Source organism: Manis javanica, chromosome 3, assembly GCF_040802235.1.
Source record: "Manis javanica isolate MJ-LG chromosome 3, MJ_LKY, whole genome shotgun sequence".
In the NCBI taxonomy this organism is placed as follows: domain Eukaryota; kingdom Metazoa; phylum Chordata; class Mammalia; order Pholidota; family Manidae; genus Manis; species Manis javanica.
The window spans coordinates 1,594,581-1,619,408 of NC_133158.1; the positions used below are offsets into that span (position 1 = coordinate 1,594,581).

At 59.5% G+C, this 24,828-nt stretch overlaps 2 protein-coding genes across 17 annotated transcripts; one reads left to right on the forward strand and one right to left on the reverse strand.

Moving 5' to 3' along the window:
* CDHR4 (cadherin related family member 4) lies at positions 1 to 12,517 on the reverse strand. Of its 15 annotated transcripts, none has more exons than XM_017648147.3 (19): positions 6,867 to 10,094; positions 6,349 to 6,533; positions 6,063 to 6,225; positions 5,896 to 5,987; positions 5,365 to 5,475; positions 4,713 to 4,816; positions 4,383 to 4,519; positions 3,928 to 4,111; positions 3,680 to 3,833; positions 3,346 to 3,439; positions 2,897 to 3,100; positions 2,681 to 2,820; positions 2,317 to 2,467; positions 2,011 to 2,231; positions 1,632 to 1,774; positions 1,076 to 1,132; positions 887 to 974; positions 664 to 691; positions 1 to 151 (listed from the first exon to the last, which is right to left on the reverse strand). In XM_017648147.3, the coding sequence occupies exons 1-19, from the start codon at positions 6,913 to 6,915 to the stop codon at positions 96 to 98; spliced, it is 2,361 nt and encodes a 786-aa protein (XP_017503636.3). In that variant the 5' UTR covers positions 6,916 to 10,094; the 3' UTR covers positions 1 to 95. The 15 variants fall into 15 exon arrangements, 12 of the variants coding, with proteins under 12 accessions (XP_017503636.3, XP_017503635.3, XP_073086690.1 ...); XM_017648146.3 differs by having other exon boundaries at positions 664 to 694; XR_012128865.1 differs by having other exon boundaries at positions 411 to 694; positions 2,317 to 2,820; positions 3,617 to 3,833; positions 6,867 to 10,096.
* Positions 10,547 to 12,211, forward strand: INKA1 (inka box actin regulator 1). Of its 2 annotated transcripts, none has more exons than XM_036994452.2 (2): positions 10,547 to 10,704; positions 11,371 to 12,211. In XM_036994452.2, exons 1-2 carry the CDS (start codon positions 10,654 to 10,656, stop codon positions 12,169 to 12,171), a joined length of 852 nt encoding a protein of 283 aa, XP_036850347.1. In that variant the 5' UTR covers positions 10,547 to 10,653; the 3' UTR covers positions 12,172 to 12,211. The 2 variants fall into 2 exon arrangements, with proteins under 2 accessions (XP_036850347.1, XP_073086699.1); XM_073230598.1 differs by lacking the exon at positions 10,547 to 10,704 and adding an exon at positions 10,716 to 11,210.
* Positions 12,518 to 24,828: the final 12,311 nt, after the last annotated feature.

The following is a 24,828-nucleotide window of genomic DNA, read 5'->3' on the forward strand; positions in this document are numbered from 1 at the left end:
TTCTCTGTTTGTAATTTTGTTTATTATTGAATCAACTCGAAATCACAGCCCATGATCACATGAACAATTCCACAAAGTGAAGCAGCTTCTCGGCCTCAGAGCCAACGCCGGGCTCCCGTGCGCGTGTTGAACAGGTAATCTCTGCCTGTACCTGAGCTCAGGTGGTCGGGAGGGAGAGAGAACTGGTCTCAGAAGAACTGCCTCCCTCCTTCCGCTAAGGGAAGGGGAGACATTCCAGGACCCTTGGTGTGACCCCCCCAACTTCTGCTTGATCCAGCCTGTACCCTTCCTGCCTTCTCAGCACATCTTTTCAGGTCTGGCTCAAATGTATAGGAAGTATCCTCGAATCCCCAAAACTGGACCCCAGCTCCCCCCTAAGCCCAGTGCCAGGTTACTCTGCCATAATTCACTGGTTGACAGTGGAGTGTCCTGGGGCCTCTCCACCTTCCCCTTTTCCCTTGTGGTCAGAAACCAGTCCAGGGCTGAGTCATCTCCTGGTCCCACAGGTGCTTGACAAACACTGGCTGACAGGGGAGGAGGGCTGAGGACAGACTCCATTCAGGGAAAGATCAGACAGTGGATTGGTGGTAGGAGGAGATACTGAGGTGGGAAAAGGAGAGAAAGTGGGCCCAGGTGGATAATGGTTAGGAAGCAGGGACTCACGGGAATCCTGCGCTCTGCCATCAAAATGCTGCTGAGGGAAAGGAGACGGTGCCGAGATGAGCCCTGCCCACGGGAGCAGGCACAGGCCTGCCTCCCCCGCCCTGGCGGTGCTGGTGTGGCTGCCCCGCCAGCGGTAGACAGCCACGGGGAAGGAGCAGGCTGGGCAGGGGGAGTCTCTGGAGCAGCCTTGGGGCCCACCAGGCAGGGTGCGAGGCTGACATACCAGGCTTGGGACGCTGCTGGGTTGCTGGGGCATCTGCATCCTTGGTGCCACCACGAACCCCTCCATGGACCCCTGGGTTCCCTGGGTGCTGGGGCAGAGTAGGAGCAGGAATGCAGGATGAGGCTCGGGGCCTCAGCCTGAGTTTGGGAGATGGACTCCCAGGCATAGAGGTATGCAAAAGAGGCTGACCTGTTTGGCAGAAGACACTGGGCTGGTTTGCTTGGTGCCTGTATCACCTGGGCCAACCTAAATTGCCAGGAGGAGGGCCCAAGCAGTGAGGGAGCAGGCCTGCCGGCCCCGGGAACCAGCACCCTCACCTGCCCCTTTAGACTGGGGGTAGCCAGCATCTGTATGCAGGGCTCACATGCTCACCCCCACCCTCCCCTAGGCTCGGGCCTGTGCCCACGAGAAACTCAGTCTCAGGGGCAGGTCACATTCAAGTGGAGGACATGGGTCAGGAATAGGGGGGGATGCACAACGTGGGGCGGACTCAGGCTCCAGCCCGGGCCTCATCCACACCCGGCCCATCTCAAGACTGGGCCCTGCCAATGGTGGAGACAACTTCCTCCCGGGGTCTCTGCCTCTGACCTGACAACCCCTGGAGGGAAGACAGCCCTCCTTGAGATCAGTTAATCTGCTCATCAGCTTGGGCATTTTGTCACCAACTCTCGGGTGAAACCACCTACGGCAGACGGGGTCCGTCAGCGGGCTGAGGAGGCAGGGCGCGTGGGGATGGGAGCCCTACCCCTGGAGGGGCCTGCAGAGGAGCCAGCCCAGAGCCGCGAGGAGAAGGGCGCCCGTCACCGTCAGCACCACCACGAACCAGGGCTCCGGCTGCCAGAAAGCCTCTGTGTCTGTCACGAGCAGGGGTGTCACCCCTGAAGGCACCTGAAGTGGAGCCACAGCCTCACCACTGCCCTGCCCAAATGCCCCGATATCCAGCCTTCAAACCCCTCCAAGGGCTGGGCCGCCCCACACCCCAGGTTTGCTTCTGTATTGCCCAGCTCTGCATTCAGCAGTTCCCTCTGGAATGCCTTCCCACACCATTCCCCCTGGAAAACTGGGTCACCTCACCCTCCAAGGTCTTCTCTCCCCACCCCCACAGGGCCCGAGGACCCCCTCACCGTGGCTCTGTGGGTGCTGGTGGCCTCTGTGCTGGCCCTCCAGGGGACTAGATGCACAATGACTGTGGCTGTGGTGCTGAGGTGGGGGATGGAGGGACCTGCATCGGCCACACGGATCAAGAGCTCCTGAGTATGGGGCTGATCTGGCCAGGGGGGTCCCAGCGTGGCTTCACTGTGCACCAAGGCAGCTCCTTGCAGTCTGAATCGGCTCCGGCTATTCCCTGGAAACAGAGTAGCAGAAGGAGGGTCCGCTGCCGGCCATGTCCTGCCCCTTCCGGACAGCCTAGTGGCCCCCACGGCCCTCACCTGCCACAATGCTGTAGGAGAAGGCCAGGCGTTGTGGCTCCTGGGGTACCCAACATGACAGGTTGGTCACTTCCACACGACGGCCCAGGGGCGCATGGACGGTGAGCTCCTGCAGTGGGGGCTCACACTCGGGAGCATGGTCATTCACGTCCTGCAGGAAGGCAGTCAGGCCACCCACTTTCCAAACCCCTAGGCCAGTGCCTCCGCCTCTTCCCGCTACAGCCCAGGTGTCAGGCCCCGGGCTGCACGGCTTTCCACAGGAAGGCACCACCCTGTCTAGCCAACCAATGGAGGGAACTGAGGTACAGCGGGAGAGCAGAACGCTAAAGTCTGAGCCCTCGCCAAGGCCTTGGGGCTGAACCACCTCAACCTCGATGGTAATGGTGCAGGAGCCCGAGCGGCGGTGGGTGGGGTCCTGGTCTTGGCTGTGGTCTGCCAGCAGGACAGCAAGCCTGTACGACCTCTGCAGCTCGTAGTCCAACCGCCCCAGGAGGCGGACCTCTCCTGGAAGGGGTGCCGCGGCCTCAGCTGCAGAGTTAGCTCGGCTCCACACCCCCTCCCAGCCCCGGGGTGGCAGTACCGCTGAGACGGTCCACAGCAAAGACAACGGGCCTGCCGGAGACGTAGTACTCAGCGCTGTCATGCGGATAATCCGCGTCCGTGCCCACCACAGAGCCCAGCAGAGTGTGGGGTCCCGCATCCTCCCGAACACGGAACGTGCGTGGAGCACAGGTTGGGGAGAACTCGTTGACAGGTGTCACCGTCACCAGCACTGGCACCTCAGCTGGAGGCCATTTGGCAGTCAGGGAGCTGGCCTGGGATGCCCAGCCCTGCCCTGGGGTCTGAGGAGGAACCAGGTCTGGACAGAGGAAGGGCAGTAGCCTTCCCCTGGTGGGGTGGGAGTGGGGTGGGGTCTGGAATTGGAGAGATATGGCCCCCTGGAGTCTGAAGTGGAGACAGCCCTGCCCACCTGGGTTCTGAGGGAGATGGCCCTGTCCTGACCTTCTGGACCCGGGGACGGTCACTCACTGGTCATCAGGGGCTGGCCCCCATCGAGGACCAGGATGGAGGCTGCATGCTGGAAGCACACCCCAGGAGTGTCACAGTCCAGTGTGGCATTCACCTGGTCAGAGGGGCAAGAGAGAGCCTTAAGCCAAGGCCTGGGAGAACCTAGAGCCGCGCTGGAAGCCTCAGGCCAGGGCATCTGCAGCCAGCCGGCCCTGACCCTCTTTTCCACAATGCAAAGCCGGCTGGCCCCAGAAACATCTCCTTCACCCCCACGGCTGAGGCTCCCACTGACCCTTGGTCTTCCCCTCTTCCTGTCCCAGGCACGCAGCAGGGGGACTGGGAATGGGCTGGGCACCTCCAGGACCCTGTCTCGAAGGCAGAGGCTGGCTGGGCCAGGAGGGCTGTGGGACAGCAGCTGGAAGTCAAGGGCAGAGCCAGGGGAGTCCGGGTCAGTGCAAGTGAAGGTGGTCAGCACGGTGCCCACAGGCGTGGTCTCCGGGATCTGTGTCCTGGAGGTAATGGGCAGGCGGCAGGGCAAGTATCAGGCTGGGTGTGAGCTGCGGTTCTTGGCCCAGTAGTTCAGGGAAAGTTCCAGGCACTCACACCAGTAGCGCTGGAAGGCAGCGTGGAGGCCAGCGGTTGACCGACCGCACATTCACCATGAGGTCCTGTTTGACACTGGCCCAGGGCCGGAGTCGCTCATAGGCCTTCACCTGCAGCCTAGTAACTGCTGTACCTGGGGCCTGTGCCAGCTCCAGGGGTGCAGTGGACCGGACCACACCATCGTCTGGGCCAAGCAGGAGGGCAGGGGGCACAGATGGTCCTGTTTCCACCCTCCCACTGGGGTCACTGGCAGGGGAGGGCTCTGAGCCTGGCCACCCTGGCTGCCCCCTCCAAGGCTCACCTCTAACTCTGGCCCAGCCCCCAAACTCAACAGCACCCCAGACTCGGCCTGAGCTCCAGCCTTGATTCTCAGGAGGGTGAGAGGATACCACAGATCACCTCTAGACCAGCCACAGAGGCAGCCCTGTGCCCTACCCCAACCACAAGCCCCTCACCACGTCCGATGGAGAAGAGTGGGCATGGTGCTGGGGAGAGGATTTCGTAGCGCACGTCAGAGCCCTGGGCGCGGACCTGAGCCACCTTACTCCCGGGGGCCAGGTTCTCGGGGATGGTGATGTTCTGGGCCTGCTCCCTGGACCAAAAGGGGGTCACTGGCTCCTGCCTGCTCCTGCCAGCCTCAGCCTGGCCCGCAGGCCCCTCCCGTGGAGCTTCCCCTGTACAGAAGCCAGCTGGGCAGCTCCAGCAGCCCCACATCCTAACCCTCTCCTAACTCCCTGGGCCTCGGGCGTGCCTCCTACCCCGTTCCCGGGGAAGCAGACCCTTACAGGAAGGAGACCTGGCTGGAGGGGACAGGCAGAACGTCCACTCTCAGCACCCCATGACAGCTCCGGTTTTGTCCGAAGGTCACCACGATGTGGAGCTGGAAAGCCTGCAGTGCACACAGAACAGGAAGGGAGCCCCAGAGTGTGCCTGTCTGTGTGTCTGTGCCCAGCCTCCCCTGCAGACAGGCCTCCCTGGGGGGCCTCCGCAAGGAGCCCCTGCCCTCGCTGCTCCCGTGACCGGTCCCTCTGCTGAGCCCCGCTCTTCATCATGGAGAAGCCCCACTCAGAGGGACACCCGAGCCGTTCACGAGGTGGCTCACCACCCTGGCTGCTGGGAGCCCGTCACTAGGACCGGTGAGGAGCTCCGCTGCCCAGCCGCTCCCCTGGAGCGCTCTCTCCCTGCGAGGCTGCTCTGGACACGCCCCTCTCTGTCAGAGGCAGCACAGAGTCCCCAGAGCTCCAGAGCCAAGAGTGCCCTTTTTTTCTGGATCTGCAAAGCCAGTGCGGAAGCAGGCCAATGAGGGCGGCAGGGGCAGGTGTGGGCGGTGCCTGGGAGAGGCGGCAGGGCAGGGGGGCCGCAGAGGCTGGGAACAAACAAAACCCAGGAGGCAGTGGCTCTGCCCACGTGTGTCCCGAGACCCCAAGTCGTGCTTACCTTTGGAGCCTGGCCTTTGAGGCCCTGGGGCGGTGCCCGCAGCCAACCCTGCCCATCAATGGAGAAAGGTCCGGGGAAGTGTGCAGGGTCCTGGGCACTGGTGATGCTCACCTGCCAGGACAGAGATGCTGGAGGCCCCAGGCCCAGCCCCCAGAGCCCCTGGCATCCCTGTCAGAATTCCCCCGACACCCCAGCAGGTCGCTGTCCACACCCAGCCCCCCATAGCCCACACTGACACCTACCCTAGCTTGGCCTCCCCAGCCTCCTGCTTGACCCCGGCCCTCATCCTCAGTCCTTTCTGCTTTTCAACCAATTGTTTTTTAACTGGGATTAGTCTTTTTGGAGAATTCAGAACACCTGGGAGAACTTGAAGGAAGAACTCGGCCCCCGAGGGCAGGCAGCCCTTGGCGGCTCTCTGAAGCACACATCGTACAGAAGCTCAGACGCACACTAAAGGGTCCCTCTGCAGGCCGTGCTTGGTCTCCCTGTGCCTCCCCGCACTGCACCCCACCATGCGTGTGCTGGGCTCACCTGGGCACCCTGGAGTTCCAGGCCTGGGAGCAGCAGAGTGTATAGCTGGGCGCCAGGTGGGACAGTTTCCGGCACCTGGATGATTTCGCCAGCTGGCCAGAGGGGAGGTCAGGGAGGCTCTGTTCAGGCCATGCCTGCTCACACCCTGCCGGCTGCCCCAGCCTCACCTGGGCTGGCAAATCGGCCAGCACACTGGATATGGCCGGGGTCCCGCTGCACATCCACAGAGAGGGGTCCCTCCATCACATGAGTGCCACACGTGAACCGCAGCCACAGCTCATAGTGGTTCACTGCTAGGGCATCCAGCCGGGCTGAGCTGCTCAGGGTAACCTGAGGCAGATGGCAGTGTCACATGCGGCCTGGGCTCTCCATCCCCTACACCGCCTCTGGCTTTGTGAGTTTAAGGTCTGCCCCTTCCCCCACGCCAGCCTCCAGCTGTGCCCATGACCTTACCATGCCCACATAGATCCCCTGCCACCTGGTCAGGCTGGGTGGGTTGAAGAAGGTGGTGGGTGGCTGCACATGGAGCAGCTCCAGGGTAGGCACATGAGACGAGCAGTTGAAGGAGAAGGACTCAAGGACCGTGCCAGGCCCCTGGCTCTCAGAGACATTTACGAACCAGGGCAGGCAGTGGATGTCTGTGAGGAGGAGACAATTCAGGTGGGAGGCCCCCATGTGCACAGAACCACACGTTCGAGCAGAGTCCTGCCCTCTGCCTCAGGGCCTGGCCACATCTAGGGGCTGAACCACCAAAGCTCTTTCGTGTCCCCCACGTCCAACCATGGGTCAGCTCATTTCACAGGCTGGAAGTGAGGACCTGGCCAGGGAAGCATCCAGGTTAAGGACTGAGAGTCAGGGGTTCAGATCGTTGCCATTCCCTGGCTTCCCCCAGCCCCTGCCCTCCATGGTAGCTTATCTGAGAAGGGTCACAACTCCATCCACTGTGGAGGGATGCAGGGTGAGCTCCTCACCGCAGACTACCAGAGCAAGCAGCAGCGCGGGGGGCCTGAGCAGCAGCATAGCAGCCTGCAGACAGTCGGTAGAAGGGATGCCGGGAGGCCCGCGTGTTTGTCAGGCAGGTCCCGTTGCCAGGTCACTTGCTCAAACACAGCTGGGCAGGCGTGACTCCTGGGCTCCCCAGATTCTAGCCCCGCCCATCCCTGCTGACGAGCTCCAGACTCATTAGGCATCAAGAAGTTTCTTTCACTGTTTCCCAGTGAATTCTCTCCATTCATCACCACAACCAAAGGAGATGGGAGAGGAGAAGGGTAAAGCTTCAGATGGGCAAATTGAGGCCAAGGGCAGTCTCGGTCACACAGTTCTGGGAGACAGGGCAAGCACAGGACCCAGGAAAATTAGGCCCAGGACCTGCTACCCAGCAGAGTCCAAGCTCCAGCTGCCCACGCCCATGAAAACATTATCTGCCTAATGAAACTGGATTATTGTCTAACCCCACACACAAAAGTAAACTCGAAATGGATCAAAGACCTGAATGTAAGTCATGAAACCATAAAACTCTTAGAAGACAACAGAGGCAAAAATCTCCTGAATATGAGCAGGAGCAACTTCTTCCTGAACGCATCTCTTCAAGCAAGGGAAACAAAAGCAAAAATGAACACATGGGACTAAAAATGAACACATCAAACTAAAAAGCTTCTGTACGGCAAAGGACACCATCAGCAGAACAAAAAGGCCTCCTACAGTATGGGAGAATATATTTGTAAGTGACAGATCCGACAAGGGGTTAACATCCAAAATATGTAAAGCACTTACACACCTCAACACCCAAAAAGCAAATAACCTGATTAACAAATGGGCAGAGGATATGAAGAGACAGTCCTCCAAAGGAGAAATTCAGATGGCCAACAGACACATGAAAAGATGCTCCACATCACTAATCATCAGGGAAATGCAAATTAAAACCACAACGAGATATCACCTCACACCAGTAAGGAAGGCCAGCATCGAAAAGACTAAGAACAACAAACGCTGGTAAGGATGTGAAGAAAGGGGAACCCTCCTGCACTGCTGGTGGGAATGTAAGCTAGTTCAACCATTGTGGAAAGCAGCATGGAGGTTCCTCAAAAAACTAAAAATAGAAATACCATTTGACCCAGAATCCCACTCCTTGGAATTTACCCAAAGAATACAACTTCTCAGATTCAAAAAGACATAAGAACCCCTATGTTTATCGCAGCACTATTTACAATAGCCAAGAAATGGAAGCAACCTAAGTGTCCATCAGTATATGAATGAATAAAGAAGATGTGGTACATATACACAATGGAATACTATTCAGCCATTAAGAAGAAAACAAATCCTTCCATTTGCAACAACATGGATGGAGCTAGAGGGTATTATGCTCAGTGAAGTAAGCCAGGCAGAGAAAGACAAGTACCAAATGATTTCACTCATCTGTGGAGTATAAGAACAAAGAAAAAAACTGAAGGAACAAAACAGCAGCAGACTCACAGAACCCAAGAATGGACTAACGGTTACCAAAGGGAAAGGGACTGGGGGGAGGATGGGTAGGAAGAGAGAGAGAAGGGGAAAAAGGGGGCCTTACGATTAGCACCCATAATGTGGCAGGAAGGAGGGGGCCATGGGGAAGGCAGTACATACAGAGAAGACAAGTAGTGACTCTATAGCATCTTACTACACTGATGGACAGTGACTGTAAGGGGTATGTGGGGGGGACTTGTTAATAGGGGGAGTCTAGTAATCATAATGTTGTTCAAGTAATTGTACATTAACGATACCAAAATAAAAAATAAACAAACAAACAAATAAATAAATAAAATAAACTAGGAGAAGCTAAAAAAAAAAATTTATCTACCTACAAAATCCAGGCCCAACATCGACAAAATATCTCAGAAGTTGTCTACATTCAAGGAGCAAAGAGAATCCTTGGTGATAGAAACCAGAGTGGTTATATTTGGGGATACCAGCTGGAGGGACAGGGAGTGGGCTCCTGGGGCAGCTGGGCCTTCTGGAAGGCAGCCGCACAGCCTGTAACATTCACTGAGCTGTGCCTCTGAGAGCTGCGCCTTCGTGACCTTTGCAGGGCGAGGTCCAAACTTGTCTGCACTTGCTGTCTCCAGTTCTCACCTCCCACTGCTTCTAGCCAGTAGTCAGGCTGGCCCCTCTGCCCACAGAGCTGCCTGACGGGGTCCACAGCCTTGGGCATACTGCTGCATTCGGCAGGTCCTTCCCCACCCTCGCCTCCCAGGCAGCGCTGGGCACTTGCTCCCCGGGGGTCCTAAGTGCCCACCACACCCTCTCAGAATCCTCCCCCTCCCAGCTGCCCCTGCTCCGCTCCTTGCTGCTTCCGCCTCCCCTTCCCCACCTGCATGCAGTGGAGTGTCCCAGGGTTCCCTGTGGTCCGCTGCCCTCCCCTAAACTCGCCTCCCCTGGCACACCCAGGCCCCGGGCCCTAAGCACCATCCACTGGCTCTCCTTCCCAGATCCAAGGCCCTAGTGTCGCTTGCTCTCCCAAACTCCAGTCATACACGCACCCTGTGGCTGCCCCTGCATCTCCTCTTGGACGTCTAACAGGCTTTTCAAGGGTCACATGTCCACAAACGATCATTCAGTTTTCACCCACAAACCCACTCCTCTCTAGTCTTTCCTGGATCGGTTCATGGCAGTTCCATCCGACACTGATCAGGCCAGACAACCAGGAGCCATCCTCCATGCCCCTCTCTCTCCACCCACACTGATACCTCTGCGAGGCTTGATTTTAGCCAAGAAGGCCCCAAAGTGACCCTCTCTGTGCGCTAACCCCACCCAGGCCCAGGCCCTGGCCTCCCTGCTGGATGAGGGCCTGAGCCTCGGCTCTGACTACAGAATGGTTCTCCCAAAGCAGCCGGGATGACCTGAACAGGAGCCGGCCCAGGTCACGCCCTGCTCAAAAGCTCCAGTGCCCCCATCACACCAAGAACAACCCCCCACGTTCCTTTCTAAGCCCGCTGCCCTCCTCGCTCCCCAGCTACCGCAGCTTCCTGGAGTCACGCACCGCCCAGCTCCGGTCCTCCTAGGAACTCAAACCGGCCCACCCCTCTGCCTCGAATGCCCCTCTTCTTGATCCCGTACAGAATGCCAGCTCCCCTGAGGGTCCCCTCTCCCAAACTAGCCCGTCGCCCTCATTCCGCGCGCTCTCTCGGTCTGCTGACTTGTCTAGTCTGTCTCCCGTTAGGCGGCATCGCTGAACCTAGCCTCCCCTAGGCGGCGGCCTCTGACCTTCCGGCCCGGCATTCACCCCCGTGTGCCCGGTGCCGACAGAGGGAAAGCGGCTGTCGCCGCGCGCTCCCCACTAGAGGGCGGCCCCGCCTGGCAGCGCGGACGCCAGGAGCGGAGGGCCGGGCTGCGCCTCGGCGGAGGTCCCTTCCGAGGACTGCCGAAGCCGGCGCAGGGGCGGACGCAGACGCGTGGGGGCGCTCTGCCCCACATGGACGCGGCCGGGGGACCTGCAGCCCCCTTCTGGGGCGGCTGCCGCAGCCGCAGGGAGGCCGCGGGTCCCGGGGCACGCGGGGCCGCCCCGCTGCAGCCCGGCCGTCCACAGCGCGGGCCGGTGGGGCTGGGCGCCGGGTTGGCCCCCCGCCGGCCCTCGGGGCGGGGCCACTGCAGCCCCGCCCGGCCCTTGGCGGCGGCGCCGGGGGCGGGGCGCGGCCGCCAGATGTTGGGGCGGCGGTGGCGGCGGCTGGCGCGCGAGGAGCGCAGAGGTCGGCGGGCCCGGGGCGGCACCGCAGTGGCGCGGGCATGCACAGCGGGCGGCCCGGCCGTGTCCTGGGCCCGCTGCGCCGGGAACTGGTGAGCTGGGCGGCTGCGGCTCGCGAGGGCGCGTGGGGTGCTCGGCCCGTCCACCCGGACGACGCGCGGGTGGGGTCGCTCCCAGCCCTCCAGGGCGGGCTGCGGGCGGCGTGGCGCCCCGGCCCGAGGTCCCGCGTCGGGGTTCGGACGGTTGGGAGCTGCCTGGGCATCACGTAACAGCCGCCCAGCTGGCCGCGCTGCCGGGCGGCGGAGGGATAGGGCGCAGCAGGGGTGGCGAGGGGCTGGAGTGCTGGAGCTGCTAAGGACGCCCCGAGCCCAGGCTGGCCTGCCCGCCCGGCCAGTGATCTGTCCTTCTCTGAAAGACTGCGCTTTGGGGAGCCGAATCCCTCAAGAGGCACGGGATGCCCCCAGCCCTGGGCAGGACCTACTTCCCCGTGCAGGCCTGCAACCCTGGCTCCCGCCCTATGGCGGGTACCGACTTGCCCGGCTCTGCGTGCTGCAGCCTGCCGGACTGCCACCAGGTCGGCTGATGGGAGCCACACGAGGTTCGTGTGCCAGAGCCTCCATGCCTGCCCCGTGCCCACTTGGAGCCTGGCTGCCCAGGCCCGCAGGCCTACCCAGCCCTCCTGGGCCTTGTTTGGGCCTAGAAGCAGGCAGGGGTGACAAGAGCTGCCCCTCCGACCTCTGCCCTCTCTTTCTCCGCAGCTGTGTGGCCGGCAGTCAGGCTCACCCCCGATGCCCGGTCCCCTTCTGCCCCCTGCCAGGCCCTGCCCTGGTGTGTGGCTCAGGCACCGGCTCAGGGCCTCGGATGCCCTGGAAGAGGACCCCATCTGCTGCGTGGAGGAAGGGGAGGAAGAAAGCGTGGTGACGGGAGACAGGGCTGTGGCTGTGGGGGTCTCCAGGGAGCACGCCCTGGACTGGGACTCTGGCTTCTCGGAAGTGTCAGGGAGCACGTGGAGAGAGGAAGAGGTGCCCGTTGCCCAGCACCCAACGCCCCCAGCGTGGGCCCCCCACAAACAGCGCCTCTCAACCAGTGGCATCCCTCTGGCTGGTGGGGCCCCTGTGGCCAGTGCACCACCTGCCCACCGACCACGGCCCAAGTCCACCCCAGATGCCTGCCTGGAGCACTGGCAGGGGCTCGAAGCTGAGGACTGGACAGCAGCCCTGCTGAGCAGAGGTCGCAGTCGCCAGCCCCTGGTGCTGGGGGACAATTGCTTTGCTGACTTGGTGCACAACTGGATGGAGCTGCCCGAGGCAGCCGGTGAGGGGGACGGAGGGGGAGGGCCCCGTGCCCGTGCTCGCCCCCCCCAGTTCTTGCTTGGCCTCTCAGAGCAGCTGCGGCGCCAGCTGGCCAGGGCGCGCCGGGCAGCTATGGTGGGAAAACGGCTGTCATGCCCCCCTCGCCCAGAACCCGAACTGCCTGCGGACGTCTCCCCCTTTGCAGCCCTCCTGAGCTGCCGCAGCCGCCAGCCGGTCATCTGCAGTGATGTTGCCAGCTACCTCTGACCCTGCCCTCCAGCCGGGACAATAAAGGCCTTGCTCTGGACTGGCCTGTTCCGTGAGGCAGCCCCATGCCTGGGAAGCACAGCCCAGGCTCTGATCCTAAAGCGCTCCTTCCCTCCTTGCAGGGTCCCTGGCCTGCCCACACCACCCCCTGTGCATTCCTGTCCCTCCTTCCCTTACCCTCTCCACTTACGTCTTTCTTCAACGAGCATTAATTGAGCACCTCGTGCCTCCTGGGGCTGGGACAGAGGGCTCTAGAGAAGTGGGTGGTGGGGCTGCCTGTCGCCGCTCATAGTGCAGAGGCGGGCAAGCGGTGTCCTCGCCCTCCCAGCTGAGCTCCACGAGCACCCGCCTGGGCTCGGGCACCTGGCCTGTCACCTGCTGTGCCAGCTCCATCATCCTGGCGGAGTGGGGGACACGGAGTAGCTGAGCTGTGGCAGATGGAGTGTGGCTTGGCGTGGACTAGAGGGTGCTGGTGGGACCTGAGGAGCCCCAGCAGGAGCAGGAGCAGCTCAAGACAGGAAACATCTGAAACTATTTTAGGAGCGGCAGGCGGGGCTGGTAGGAGGCAGGAAGCGGCAGGTCCCTTGGGAGTGGGCTGTGAGAGGGGGGCTGAGCAGGCTGTGGGGGAGCCCTCGGGGCTGGTCCAGCAGGCAGCTCGTGGAGGCCTCTCCTCAGGCCCTCACCCTGCACCCCACCCCCAGCCCATTTGCCAGCTCCATTTGGCAGAAGAAAGCTTCAGGTAGGTGTGAGGGGCCCGGATGGGGCCAGGAGGAGGAAACTCCTCATGTCCCCCACCTCCAACCTCTGGGGACAGAACAGTGCCTGGTTAAAGCCAGCGGTGGGCTCACCCGAGGCGCAGGTGCCGTGCCTGCTTTCAGGTGACCATCCTGCCAAACGGAGCAGGGCCCAGCCATGAAGCGGCATCTTTGCCCTCAGCCCATGTTGCTCCTAGAGAGACAGGTCAGGCGCCAACCGGGCCAGGGTGGGCTCAGCCTGGGGGAGAGGAACTAGGCCTGCCTGGAGACGGGCGGGCAACCACTCCAGGCTCCTCTCCGGCCGCCCAGCAGGCACCGTCCGGGGGTCCCAACAGGTCCACCTCAGGTGATGGAACTGGCGGTGCGGGGAGGAATAAGCAGCTTCTCACACACACCCTCCCCTTCCCGGTGACCAGCAGCCAGGCCCCTTTCCTAGGGGAGGAGCTGGACTAGAGACAGGAAGCAAAGCTGGGGGGTGGGGGTGGAAGGTGGGCTCTGGGCCCAGAGTCTCAGCACTCTCCCTCCCATGATGGGGCCAGCACAGGAAATGGGGCTATGGGGCCCCCGCACAGGGAAACAGGCAATCCATCACACAGGCGGGCTGGGGGTGGGGGTGGGGGCCGTTGCTTCCTCAGGAAGTGGGAGCAGGGCCGCTGCAGTCTCTGATAAAGCCGCTTGCTCCTCAAAGCTGGGAGTTGGGGGGTGCGGCCTGTCCCCTAATCCTGTCCTGCCAGGGCCTTGGGCTATTACCTGGCACACGGGGGCACAGTGACTCCTGTAGGGAGTCCCCAGGCCTCCTCTTCCTGTCCCCTCTTTACTCCCCTATCTCAAGAGTCTTGGGGTTCTGGCACCTGCAGCTGAGGGTGGCAGGCAGCCAAAGGTGAGGACAGTGGGACCCTGCCGGTCCCCGAGAAAACAGTGGGGTCAGGCTGAGATGAGGCCAGAGGTGGGATGGAGGGATCCTCCCTCCCTCTGCCCCATAGACAAAAGCAGCTGTGTGCTAGCTAAAGGCGGCTCTCACAAAGGGGCTCTGTGTGCTGTGCCCTGAGGGACCCCTAAGCTGCTCAGCAGAAGCCTAGCGCTGGCCCATCACCTTTGCCCCGCACCCCCACTCCTGGGCCCCAGGGAAGTGCCGAGTACTGCTGAGCCTGGGCTCCCAGCCTCCCAGCCCCGCGCTCACCAGAACACTGGCACGCATGTTCCCACACCCAAGCAGCCGCACCAGAGAGCCCACCTGGCACACTGATGTGGGGACACGCTCCCCCGATGCCCAGAGCCCAGGTATTCACACGAGCACACCCACCCCACTGGCCTGCGGACACCACACCCTGGTGGCAAGCTGGTGCCCTTTGACATGGGGGGGCAGGATCCCCAGCAGAAGTCAGACCCCATCTGGGGCTGGGGCAGAGGCCCCTTCCCAGCGCCTCCCCCTGGGCACTCTTGTGAAGAAGGGGGCTGTGCGGATGTCTGACTCCACTAATGAGTTAAAGCTGCCGCTCCCCCAGACCCAGGGCAGTGGAGGGATGAGGGGGATCTGACGGCTGCTTCCTGCATCTGACAGGTCCTAGCTTGGCTTTGCAGCAGGAAGGGGCTGAGGGAGTTCTAAGAGCTCCCCAGGAGTCTGGGTTCTGGTGCAGTCCATAGCCAGAGTAGGACCTGTTTGAGTTGGTGCAGGGAAAACCCAGGTCTGATGTGGGGAGGCTGTCAAGCACGCACCTTCTGGATGGCTGGGGCGCGAGGCACCTGGTGGCTAAAGCAGTTTTCAGTCAGATGGGTCAGGCACTGGGGGCCATTGCCTGACCAAGGCTTTATACAGCTCCGGGCCCAGCAGGCCTACCACAGCCACTGTAGTGGTGGCAATGGCTGGGATAATCCGGCCCATGGTTCCTCGCTCTGCCAAAGACAGGACATTTGTTCTGAACCCCAGATGAGGGCTAGGTTAGACCCCCACCCCCAGACCTGAGCCCCAAGGGGCAGGGTTTCCTGGGCACAGTTGGCCAGTGGGATCCCGTAGTTCTGAGCTCACGTGCCAAAGCCACATGGAAGTCGCTATCATGGTCCTGCAAGGCCCAAGCCAAGAGTGTTGACACTGTTCTGTGCCTGTCCCCATGGCCCACTGTGTGCCATCACACAGGTCTTCCCAGTCCTGAGGGCTGGGGGCTCACATTTCCCCTTGTCCCAGGTAAGGAGGCTGAGGCTCGGGTTGAGTGAGCTGCCCCTGGGGTCCTGCTGGGAGGAGGACTCAGGCCAGGGCCCAGAAGCTACCTTCTTAGTTCTCCGCCTCCCCATCAGCCTCCCTGCCCCAGCCCCGCCCCCACTGAGAGCCCCCGCTGTCTCAAATGCCAGGAGCTCTGTTGGGCCCACACTCCAGACCTGTAGGGGCTCATGCAGTCCTCCCAAGTGCTCAGGGCCTGGCGGGGAAGGGGGTGTCGGGCAGGCCTCAGCCCTGTTCCTGCACCCTAGCCAGCTAGTACCTAGTCTTGGTCTCTCTGCCAAGCCTGCACTTGCAGGGAGACCCCTCAACTGATGCTGCAGTTCCTCCCCAGGAGCCCCCTGCCCCCGGTGGGTGCATGGGTGTCAGTGCTTGCCTGCACACGTGCCCCTGTGTGACTCTGTCCTCACCGAGGGTGGGGGAAGCTAGCTGTTTCCCAGGCCCAGTGGTTTGTGGGGCTTTGTGCTGAGAATCTGCCCCAGGAACTGGGGTGGGGTGGGGAAGAGAGCAGGGAGAGCGCCTATGAGGGGCCCAAGCGTGAGCCCCAGCCTAAGGGGAGGCAAGGTCAGAGGGCCTGAGAGGCAGTGAGCTGGCTCCATCCTCCTCCTGCCGCCCAGGCCGAGGACAGGGTCAGGTCCTTGGGTGGCAGCCTGCGGGGCTGGGGTGACTGCCAGGGACCTCACCAAATTCAGCAGCGGCCCGAGCCAGCTCCAGGTTACCAGCACGGTTGGGAAGGGGATCCCCAGGTGGTGGGGGCCAGGCAGTGGCAGGAACTTCAGCCGTCCCCTGAGCACAGTCTGGGGTGTGAGCCAGGCAGCCCGTGCATCTGGGCATACAGGTCAGCAGCCGCCAGCACACAGAGGAGGGGTGTGTCCTGCAACTGGACCAAGAGCAGGGGCTGCCAGAGAAGACTGGGCCCTGCAGAGACAGGAAGAAGTTTGGGGCTAAGCCGTGAGGACTCTGGCTCTCAGCGCCCCCTGTTGGTGGCCTTAGTGATGGTGTTGGGTGATGGTCTCATCAGCCAGATGGAAGAGCCCCTCAAAGACATCCCAGGCCCACTGTGGCGGGGTAGGAATGTGAGGTGTCAGGTGGGGACCAGGTAGGTGTCCCCTGGGTGCTCTCTACCTGCAAGGGGCGCTTGATTGTGCTGGGGAAGTGCCGCCCGGTGCTGACAGGGTGGCAGTGTCCTCAGAGGCGGGGGCTCTGTAGTCCTCAGTTACCTGCGGAATGGACACTGAAGCCCTGGCCCAGCTGCCCTGCGTGTCTGCCTCCAGCCGTGGCTTCAGATAGCAGGTGCAGCAAGCAGCCTCATGGCGCCCTGCAGTGGGGCAGAGGGTCAGGAGGAGGCTGGTGCAGCCTTGGACAAGGGCCTGAGTTCCCACACCAAGCACTCACAGCCCTGGGCACTGCCCAGGGCGGCTGCCACACCATCCCTGCGGGAGGAGCTGTGTCCGAGGATGTTCTCTGTGGCGGGATCTGGCGGCTAGGTGGGTGAGGTTGCCCTCGAGTCTGAGCTCAGGTGGTGAGCAGCCTCTGCAGCCAGCTCTGCCTTGGGCCTCTGAGAAGAAAGCAGCATGTGGGGTGGTGGGCGTGTGGGCCTTGTGGGAGGACAGCCTGGGGCACAGGGCTGCAGGGAGGGGCTGGCATTCCCAACAGTGTCCTGGGACCTGAAGAGGAACTGGCGCCTGAGACTGGAGTGTTCTTCGGGATCCAAGATGGCAGCAATCGCCCCCAAGGGTCCCCAGGCCCATTAGGGTCAAGCCTTTGAACAGCACGCAGCCCACAGTGCCACACTCAAGTGTAGACAGGAACAGCCTTAGCCAGAGTCTTAGGCCCCCAGGCACTCCCAGCTTCCCCACCCTGCTCACCAGGACACAGTGCCAGTGGCTCGGCTTCCTCTGAACACCAGGCCCAGACACCTTGACCTGCCCCTCGCGGCGGCAGCCCCTCCCAGAGCACAGACCTGGGGCACCGATGCCTCTCCTCCTTGCCCTGAGTTTTCCAGGTCAGGGCCTCAGGACCCTTTCCTCTATTTAGGTCCCCAGTCTTGAGCTCAGCTAAGGCTTGCACTCCGACCCAGCTCCTCACCATTGTGAAGTCCTCAGGATTGGGAAGGGGATCCCCATCTTCTGGAAGACAGTGGAGGGCACCCAAGTAGAGCCACTGGCCCTGGGCATGAGCTTCCAGGAGACTGCCTAGAGGCCAGCACTTGGGTCCAGGGGTCACTGCCACCTCTTAACCCCTCAGGATCCGGCAGGGGGGCCGAGCCAGGGTGTGAAGCCTCCAGGCTGCTGGCTGGTGTTGGGCACTGACACCCACCCACACTGAGCCCGTGCTCTCCCAGGCTGGCCTGCCTGTGTCTGTGCCCACCTCCAGCACTTCCTGGGCAGCCTGGCACCCAGCAAGGCTGCCACAGCGCTCAGGCCACCCACACACTCAGGGCCTCATCTAGCAGCTCAGGTCATGGCTCGCCCTGTCCCCTTCAGGGGTTCTGGTGCCTGGGCCCGGCCCACCGCCATCTCTGCACACACGTCTGGGGTGGAACTCCACGGGCCCAGCTCCGCCTTCCCTCAGGTCCTTCAGATGCGCCCACCCCGTTCCACAGGAGGCAGAGCCTGAGTGGGCAGCCCTATTAGAGGATGCCTGGTGCCAGCCGGCGCCCCTGAGGCTTCACCAGCCTGGTGTGGCTGCCAGCTGGGCTCTGAGGGGTCAGGAGGTAGCCAGTGTCCCTGGGCCCTGGGCCTGGCCCTTTCAGGGGCCTGACCTCTGGTCTGGACATAGTGTTAGACTCCCTTGATATGAGTGGGCAACTGCCTCTGGCATTCACACTTGGGTCTGTGAGGTAGACAGAGGCTGGCGGGAGGCGAACAAGGCCACCCACAGGGTACCAGGGCCTCCATGGGAGGCCATGGCGGTGCTGGGCCTGGTGCAGTGCACAGAAAGCCTGAGGCAGGCAGCAGGCACACTGCATCTCCGGAATGGGCAGTTACGGGGTTGCAGCAGGGCTGCCTCCAGAGGCCCCTGCAGAGGGCCTGTTGCTCGGGTGGCCCACACGCGGGGCCCACGGGCTCCCACACTCCGTGCCTCAGAGTCACCTGCACTCACGTGGCTCACATGCGTGGGCCCCAAATGCAGGTCACAGGAGAAAGTCGCCGCGTCCCAGTCTCTACGGTCCTGTCCCCTGGAGGAGAACCAGCCTAGTCAGCATGATGCCAGACCTTAGTTCCCACACGCCCTCCTGTCCCGCGTCGTGCCCCCAACCTTGCTGCCCCTCGAGGATGGTGGAGGGAGAAGCTGTCTCCAGGACAAGGCCGAGGGCCCTGTGGGGCTGGGGGCTGAGCGTGGAGTTGGAGGAGGTGGGCTTCCCCGGCTCTCCGCCAGGCTGGGAGCACAGCAGTTGAGCCCCACCCCCAATGCCCAAGAAAGTCACTGAGTCCCCATCACAGGAGCGGTGGACATCAGCCTCTGTTCTCGCAGTGAGAACGGCGGGAGAGCCCTGGACGAGAGGGGGCTTGCCTGGGGGTGCCCGTGCCTGCCTCCCACATGCTCCAGTAGGCCCCTCCTGGTCAACAGTGAGCACCATGCCTTTGCACCCCCTGGGGGCTGTGCCGGAGGGCAGCGTCAGGGGCTTTGCCTCTGCAGGGTCCTGCACAGTGAGGCCTCACTGGAGTCACAGAACTGCCTGTGGTGGGGGTGGGGGGTCACAGGAGGCTCAGCGGTCCACTGCTTGACTGTGGTGAAGGGTGGGGACACTCGGGCAAGCCCAGAGGGCCCGGATTCGGGAGGAATGCTGGGAAAGGTGGGCAGCTAGAGGGTGTGGGGGTTTCTGGAGCAGTTTGCAGGCTGGGGTGGAGGAAGCAGGGGGGTGGCACTGAGGACCAGGGTCTGGAGGGGCGCGAGACGGGTCTGGGGCTGGGCAGGCAGTCCCACTCACCCCACCAGGCCCCAGGTGTCAGCCACCAGAAAGCAGATGCCCAGCTTGTGGCATAAGGCACCCACCTTCAGCTGCTCCTCCAGCTCTGAGGCCGTCAGCACCACCGCCTGCAGACCCCATGTCAGCAGGGCTGAAGTGAGGCCTGGGCTGGCATGGAGCGGGGGTTGGGGGGTCACCTTGGAGTCCTGCCAAGCCCAGGAGCAGGTCCTCAGTGACATCCCCAGATCCCCTGTGTGGATGCACACCTGGACAGCTCCGCTGAGCTCAGCTACCAGTCCTTGCTCCTTTCCAAGTCCTGCTCTGAGAGGAGAAACTGGAGGGAGACCCGGTCTGGCTTGAGCAAGGAGCTTTTCCTTGGGCCCTTCCTCCACCTGCTCTGGGAACCCATGGCCCCCAGGACCCTCACCTGAGCGGCTAGGTCAGGCCAGCAGGTGGGTGGGATCATACAGGGCGAGGCTGCCCGTGCCTAGCAGGACCAGGTTTTCAGCCGCCTCAGCCTCAAGGCCCTGAAGGCCTGACCGGAGGGCCGTGGCCCCCTGAACCCACCTGTGGGTGGGAAGTGAGAAGGCAGGTTACTGGAAATCAGGAGGCCATCCCACCCCACTCTCCCCGCGACCCCAGGCCTCACAGCTGGCCTGAGTACGGCCCCTCACCCAGCAACAAGGAGGTGTCCTGGAGGGCCGCCGCGAGGCCGAGGGCTGGGTGGTGGGTCTGTGTGCGGGAGGCGACACCGGGGCCCCGCTGCGGCTAGCGCACAGGCACTGGGGCTGAGCGAGTGAAGGACACTGCGGGTCACAACTTTCTGCCCGGTTCTTCTGCCATTTCAGGGAAATGTAGAACTGAAAGCAGACTTTGAGCCCGCTACTGGGTCCTGCCTCCTGCCTGTCCCAGACAGCCTAGACTGTCACAGCTGAGTTCTGGCGGCCCTGGGGCACAGGCAACATGGGACAGAATTGGGTCTGTCTGCCTCTGGGAGAGCAGATATCTCTAGAGGAAGGGGACAGGGCCACGGGAGGGAGTCATGTGGGCTTGATGCCACAGTCTTCTATGGCTCCCTACATGTCCCAAACCTCAGGCCCCTGCCCCTCAGGGCCCTTGCCTGATGCGTGTCCTGCCACGGAGTGCTGGTGGGAACCATCTGTCTCAGCGACTCTCCTGGCCTGCTGTGCACCACACAGACTTATAGACCCCAGAGGACAGGGCCAGTGCCGTCCCAGAGGCCACAGGCACACATGGGCTGCATTGTCCCCCCCCCAGGACCCCCACCACAGACCTGGGCAGAGCCTGACACTTTCGAGAGAGTCTGCTTGGCCTGGAGCCACTCCTTGGAGAATAAGGGTTTCCCCAGACCAGGACAGATGGTGGCCCTGGGTGGCCAGTCAGGGGTGCCCAGGTCTCAGAGTGGGCGGTCAGTCGCTGAGTGCCAGACCTGAGGGTGGGAGGCACAGGGCAGCCACAATCATGTGTCCGTACTTTGCATTTAAACTTTCATTTGGAATGATTATAGACTCAGAGGAAGCTGCAGAGCAGAGCTGTCCTGTGCAGCCTTCAACCACAGGCGTGAGCTTCGGCCTTCTAGGACCCGGGGGCAGCTCTCTGGAGGATGGGCTATAGGTTCCCACAAAATTCCAGGAGCTAAACCACATGCTGTCACAAGTTCTTCTTTAAAAATCGATGTAAAATTCACATAACAGTAAAATAACCATTTTAAAGTGTCCAATTCAGTGGCATTCGGTATATTCACAATGTGTTACCCCTACTTTCAAAGCTTTCTCCTCACCCGTGAGGGGCACAGAGACAGTCATTGATGCTACCCTGCCCCTGCCCCGACCCTCTGAGCTCCCAGCAAACACTCATATTCTGTCTCTAAGAATTTGACTATTCTGGACATTTCATTTAAGAAAAATCATACAAAATGAACTTTGGTATCTGCTTTCTTTTACTTAGCATGCTTTTGAAGTTCACCCAAATTGAAGCATGTATCAACACTTCATTCCTCTTTATGGCTGAATAATTCTTCCCATGTGCATCAATCACAATTTGCTTATCCAGTCACCTGCTAATGGGCATTTGCGCTGTCCCCACCCTGGATGTTAGGGGTACTGCTGCTGTGGTCACCCTTAAACATGTATTTGAGTGCTGCTTTCAATTATTCTGGGCATATGCCTAGGAGTGGAATCACTGCTCACAGAGCAATTCTGTCTTTAATTTTTTGAAGGCCCAACAAACTGTTTTCCATCAGCAATGTACAAAATTCCTGTTTCTCCACATTGTGGCAACACTGGTTTTTCTTTTTAAAAAATTACACCCCTCTTAGTGGATGGGAAATAATAAGTAATAATAGTTTTGATTTTTATTTTCACTCAAAACAGTTACTGGGTGCATCGTATGTACTGGAAACCAGAGCCAGATTATCTTTTTGTGACTGGCTTATGTCACTTAGCAAATGCCCTCCAAGTCCATCCATGTTGTGATATACTGCAGAATTCCCTTCCTTTTATATCCCATTGTGTGTATATACTATGTTTTGCTTACCCATTCATCCACCAATGAACATTTCTGTAGTGTAGGTGGGATAGCTCTGTTATCCTCTCAGTACAGCTTTTGGGGCATCCCATTAGTTTGGTACATTGTGTTTTCATTTCCATTCATTTTAAAGTATTTTGCTAACTTCTCCTGTGCTATCTTCTTCAGCCTGTTGATTGTTTAAGGGAGCGCTGCTTCAGTTATGTCAGGGCAGACGGCACAGTCAGAAAGTTCCAGGAACCCTCCCCTCCGCTGAAACAAATAAAGCTGTCTGAAGCATTAAGTTTGGAAATTTCTAGTTGAATAGAACACTTCTGCATCCCGGGGAAAAGCAGAAGAGGTGAGTACATTTCAGTGAATTTCTCCTTTTCTCATAACTGCTACTACCCCTAGGCTTCTGTCAGGGAACCACACAGAAGGGGAGCATCCCTATCATCTCTCACACCTCACACCACACACCCAATTTCCTATGGAAGCATGTCTTGGTCGCTCCCAATTTTTTGGCAATTATTAAATAAAGCTGCTATGAACATTCATGTGCAGAGCTTTGTGTGGACATAAGTTTTCAACTCATTTGGGTAAGAATGGCTGGGTTATGAAGCCATGCTGATCTTTGTAAGAAACTGCCAGCATGGCACCTTGCCTTCCCACCAGCAATGAATTCCTGTTGCCATTGCCCCCATCCTTGCCAGCATTTGGCAGTTTTGGACCTTAGCCCTTCCATCAGGATGCAGCGCCGATCTCACGGCTTCACGTGCAGCCCTCTGATGACATGATGTGGGGCATCTTCGCATATGCTTATTTGCCAGCTGTGTATCTTTGCTGAGGTGTGTGTAAAGACTTTTGCCCATTTTTTAATTGGGTTGTTTTCTTATTGTTGAGTGATAAGAGTTCTTTGCATATTTTGATTACAGGTCCTTTATCAGATATGTGTTTTGCAAAGATTTTTCTCCCAGACTTTGGCTGATCTTTTCATTTCTCTAACAGTGTCTTTCACAGAGCGGAAGTTTTGAGTTTTAAGGAAATCCAAATTATAAATGTTTATCTTTCATGGATCATGCTTTTAGTGTTGTATCTAAGAAGTCTGCCCCAAACCCAAGTTCACCTAGATTTTCTGCTATTACTAGGAGTTCCGTAGTTTTGCGTTTTACATTTAGCTCTAGGACTCTTTTTGAGCTGATTTTATGGAGGGTGTGAGGCCTGTGCGTCTAGACTCATCTTGGCATGTGGACGTCCAGCTGCTCCAGCACCGTCTGTGGAAACCTGCCCCCTTCACTGAACTGCCGGTGCCCCTCTGTGAAAGGTCAGTTGGTTATGTTTGTGGGGCTCTACTTCTGGGCTCTATTCTGTCCTGTTGATCTATTTGTCTATTTTTTTTTACCAGTAATAAATCTTGAAGTTGGGTATTGTCATTCCTCTTAGTTCTACAATATTGTGTTGGCTATTAGTCTTTTGCTTTTCCATAGAAACTTTTGAGTCAGTTTCTTGTTTTTAACCAAATAACTTGTTGGGGTTTTACTGGGACTTTGCTAAATCTGTAGATCAAATTGGGAAGAACTGTGTCTTCCTATCTCTTGATCTGGAAAATCTCTCCATCTATTTAGATCCTGGATTTCTATAATCAGTTTTGGAATTTTCCTCATATAGATCTTGTACATATTTTATTAGATTTATGCTATTTTTCTTTTATTTCTTTTTCCTCTTCCTCTCCACTTCTTGGTGCTAATGTAAATGGACTTGTTTAATTTTGATTGTTCAATTGCTGCTATATAAGGAAGCAGTTGACTTTTGTGACTCCAGCAAATCTTTCATTTCAGATCCAAAATTTGTGTCAAATTCTTTCTTTACTGTACAAGGGCCATGCTTTCCTTTTTATATTTTGTTGAGACCTCGATATTCTAACTATCGTCATGGTAACTCTGGAAGCTGGACTTTCCCACTCCGCGGGGGTCGCTGACTTTGCTTCTTGAGGCCGGAGCTGTCTGTCTGTGACTTCTCCGGACTATTCTGCTAAGTGTGTATTCCTCGTGGACATCGCTGAAGGTCTGTTCCACTGTGTCTGCAGGCAGCTGACAACCTGAGACTTCCTGGCTGCAGGTAAAGCCCTGGGCATCACCCCAGCCTGAACTCCACCACCCCAGGCACCACACCCAAGGGGGAGGCCAAGGCAGGCACCTTGGGGGCCCCAGGTCCGCCAAAGGGCACAGCCCCACACTCTGGAGGGCAAGGCCCCCACTGCCTGCCCCGACACCATTGGCTGCTTCTGGAACCCCCCTAAACTGGTGAGGCTGGAAGAATGGGGGTGGTGGCTGGTTCAAGCACAGGATTTCCCTTATCTGGTCAGGTCCAGAGCTCTGAGGCAGTTGATTACAATTGCTCCTTCCAGCTCTATATATTAGGTCTGTCATAATTTGGGGGTTTTCTTTGTAGTAACCATCATCACTACCCACTTGCAAAACTTTAAAATCACCCAAACAAAAGCTCTGTACCCATTAAGCAGTAACTCATTTTCCCCTCACACCAGACCATGATCACCTCTATTCTAGATACCTTGGGTAAAGGGACTTGAATGATACTTGTTTGTTGTGTCTGACTTATACCCCTAATCTGCTCTGGGTCCCTAACCTAGAATGTGTGAGGTCCTGTCCCTGGGAGGCCAGTGCCCTTGTCCCTTTAACGGCTCTGAGGACAGAGCAACTAGGTCTCTGCCTTACCACTCAGCTGGTTAGGGCGTGGATGCTGCCAGGTGGCCCCTACATCCTTAACTCCAGGCACCCCAGAACGCAGACAGTCATCCCCAAGAGCCACCTGCTCCCGTGGGCGGGGCTGCCAGAGGATGGCTGGGCTCCCGGCCTGAGGTGCCTTCCCGCCTGGCTCCCTGGCCCTGGCCCACGCTGGGCCCTGCACATGCGGGTGAGCCCCCCTCAGTGGTGACAGGGAAGCTTAGGGGCCTCACCCAAGCTGGGGGTCAAAAAGGGACCCCTCTAGGAGACAACGCTTGTGAAACGGACCCCCAAAGGCCAGTGACTGGGCTGGCAGAGCTGAGGGGCGGGGGAGGTGACCCCTGGGTATCTGCTGTCCTTGCTGTGACTCCCCAGGGAGGGAGGCCTCAGTTTACCCCAGCTCTCCTGCTGACAGGCCTGGGGTTGTGCTGGCTGGACTGGACAGTGTTGCAGCGCCCCTTCTGGCCAGTCTCCCTGTGCCCCGGGAGGCTGCGGGGCCTGAGTCCA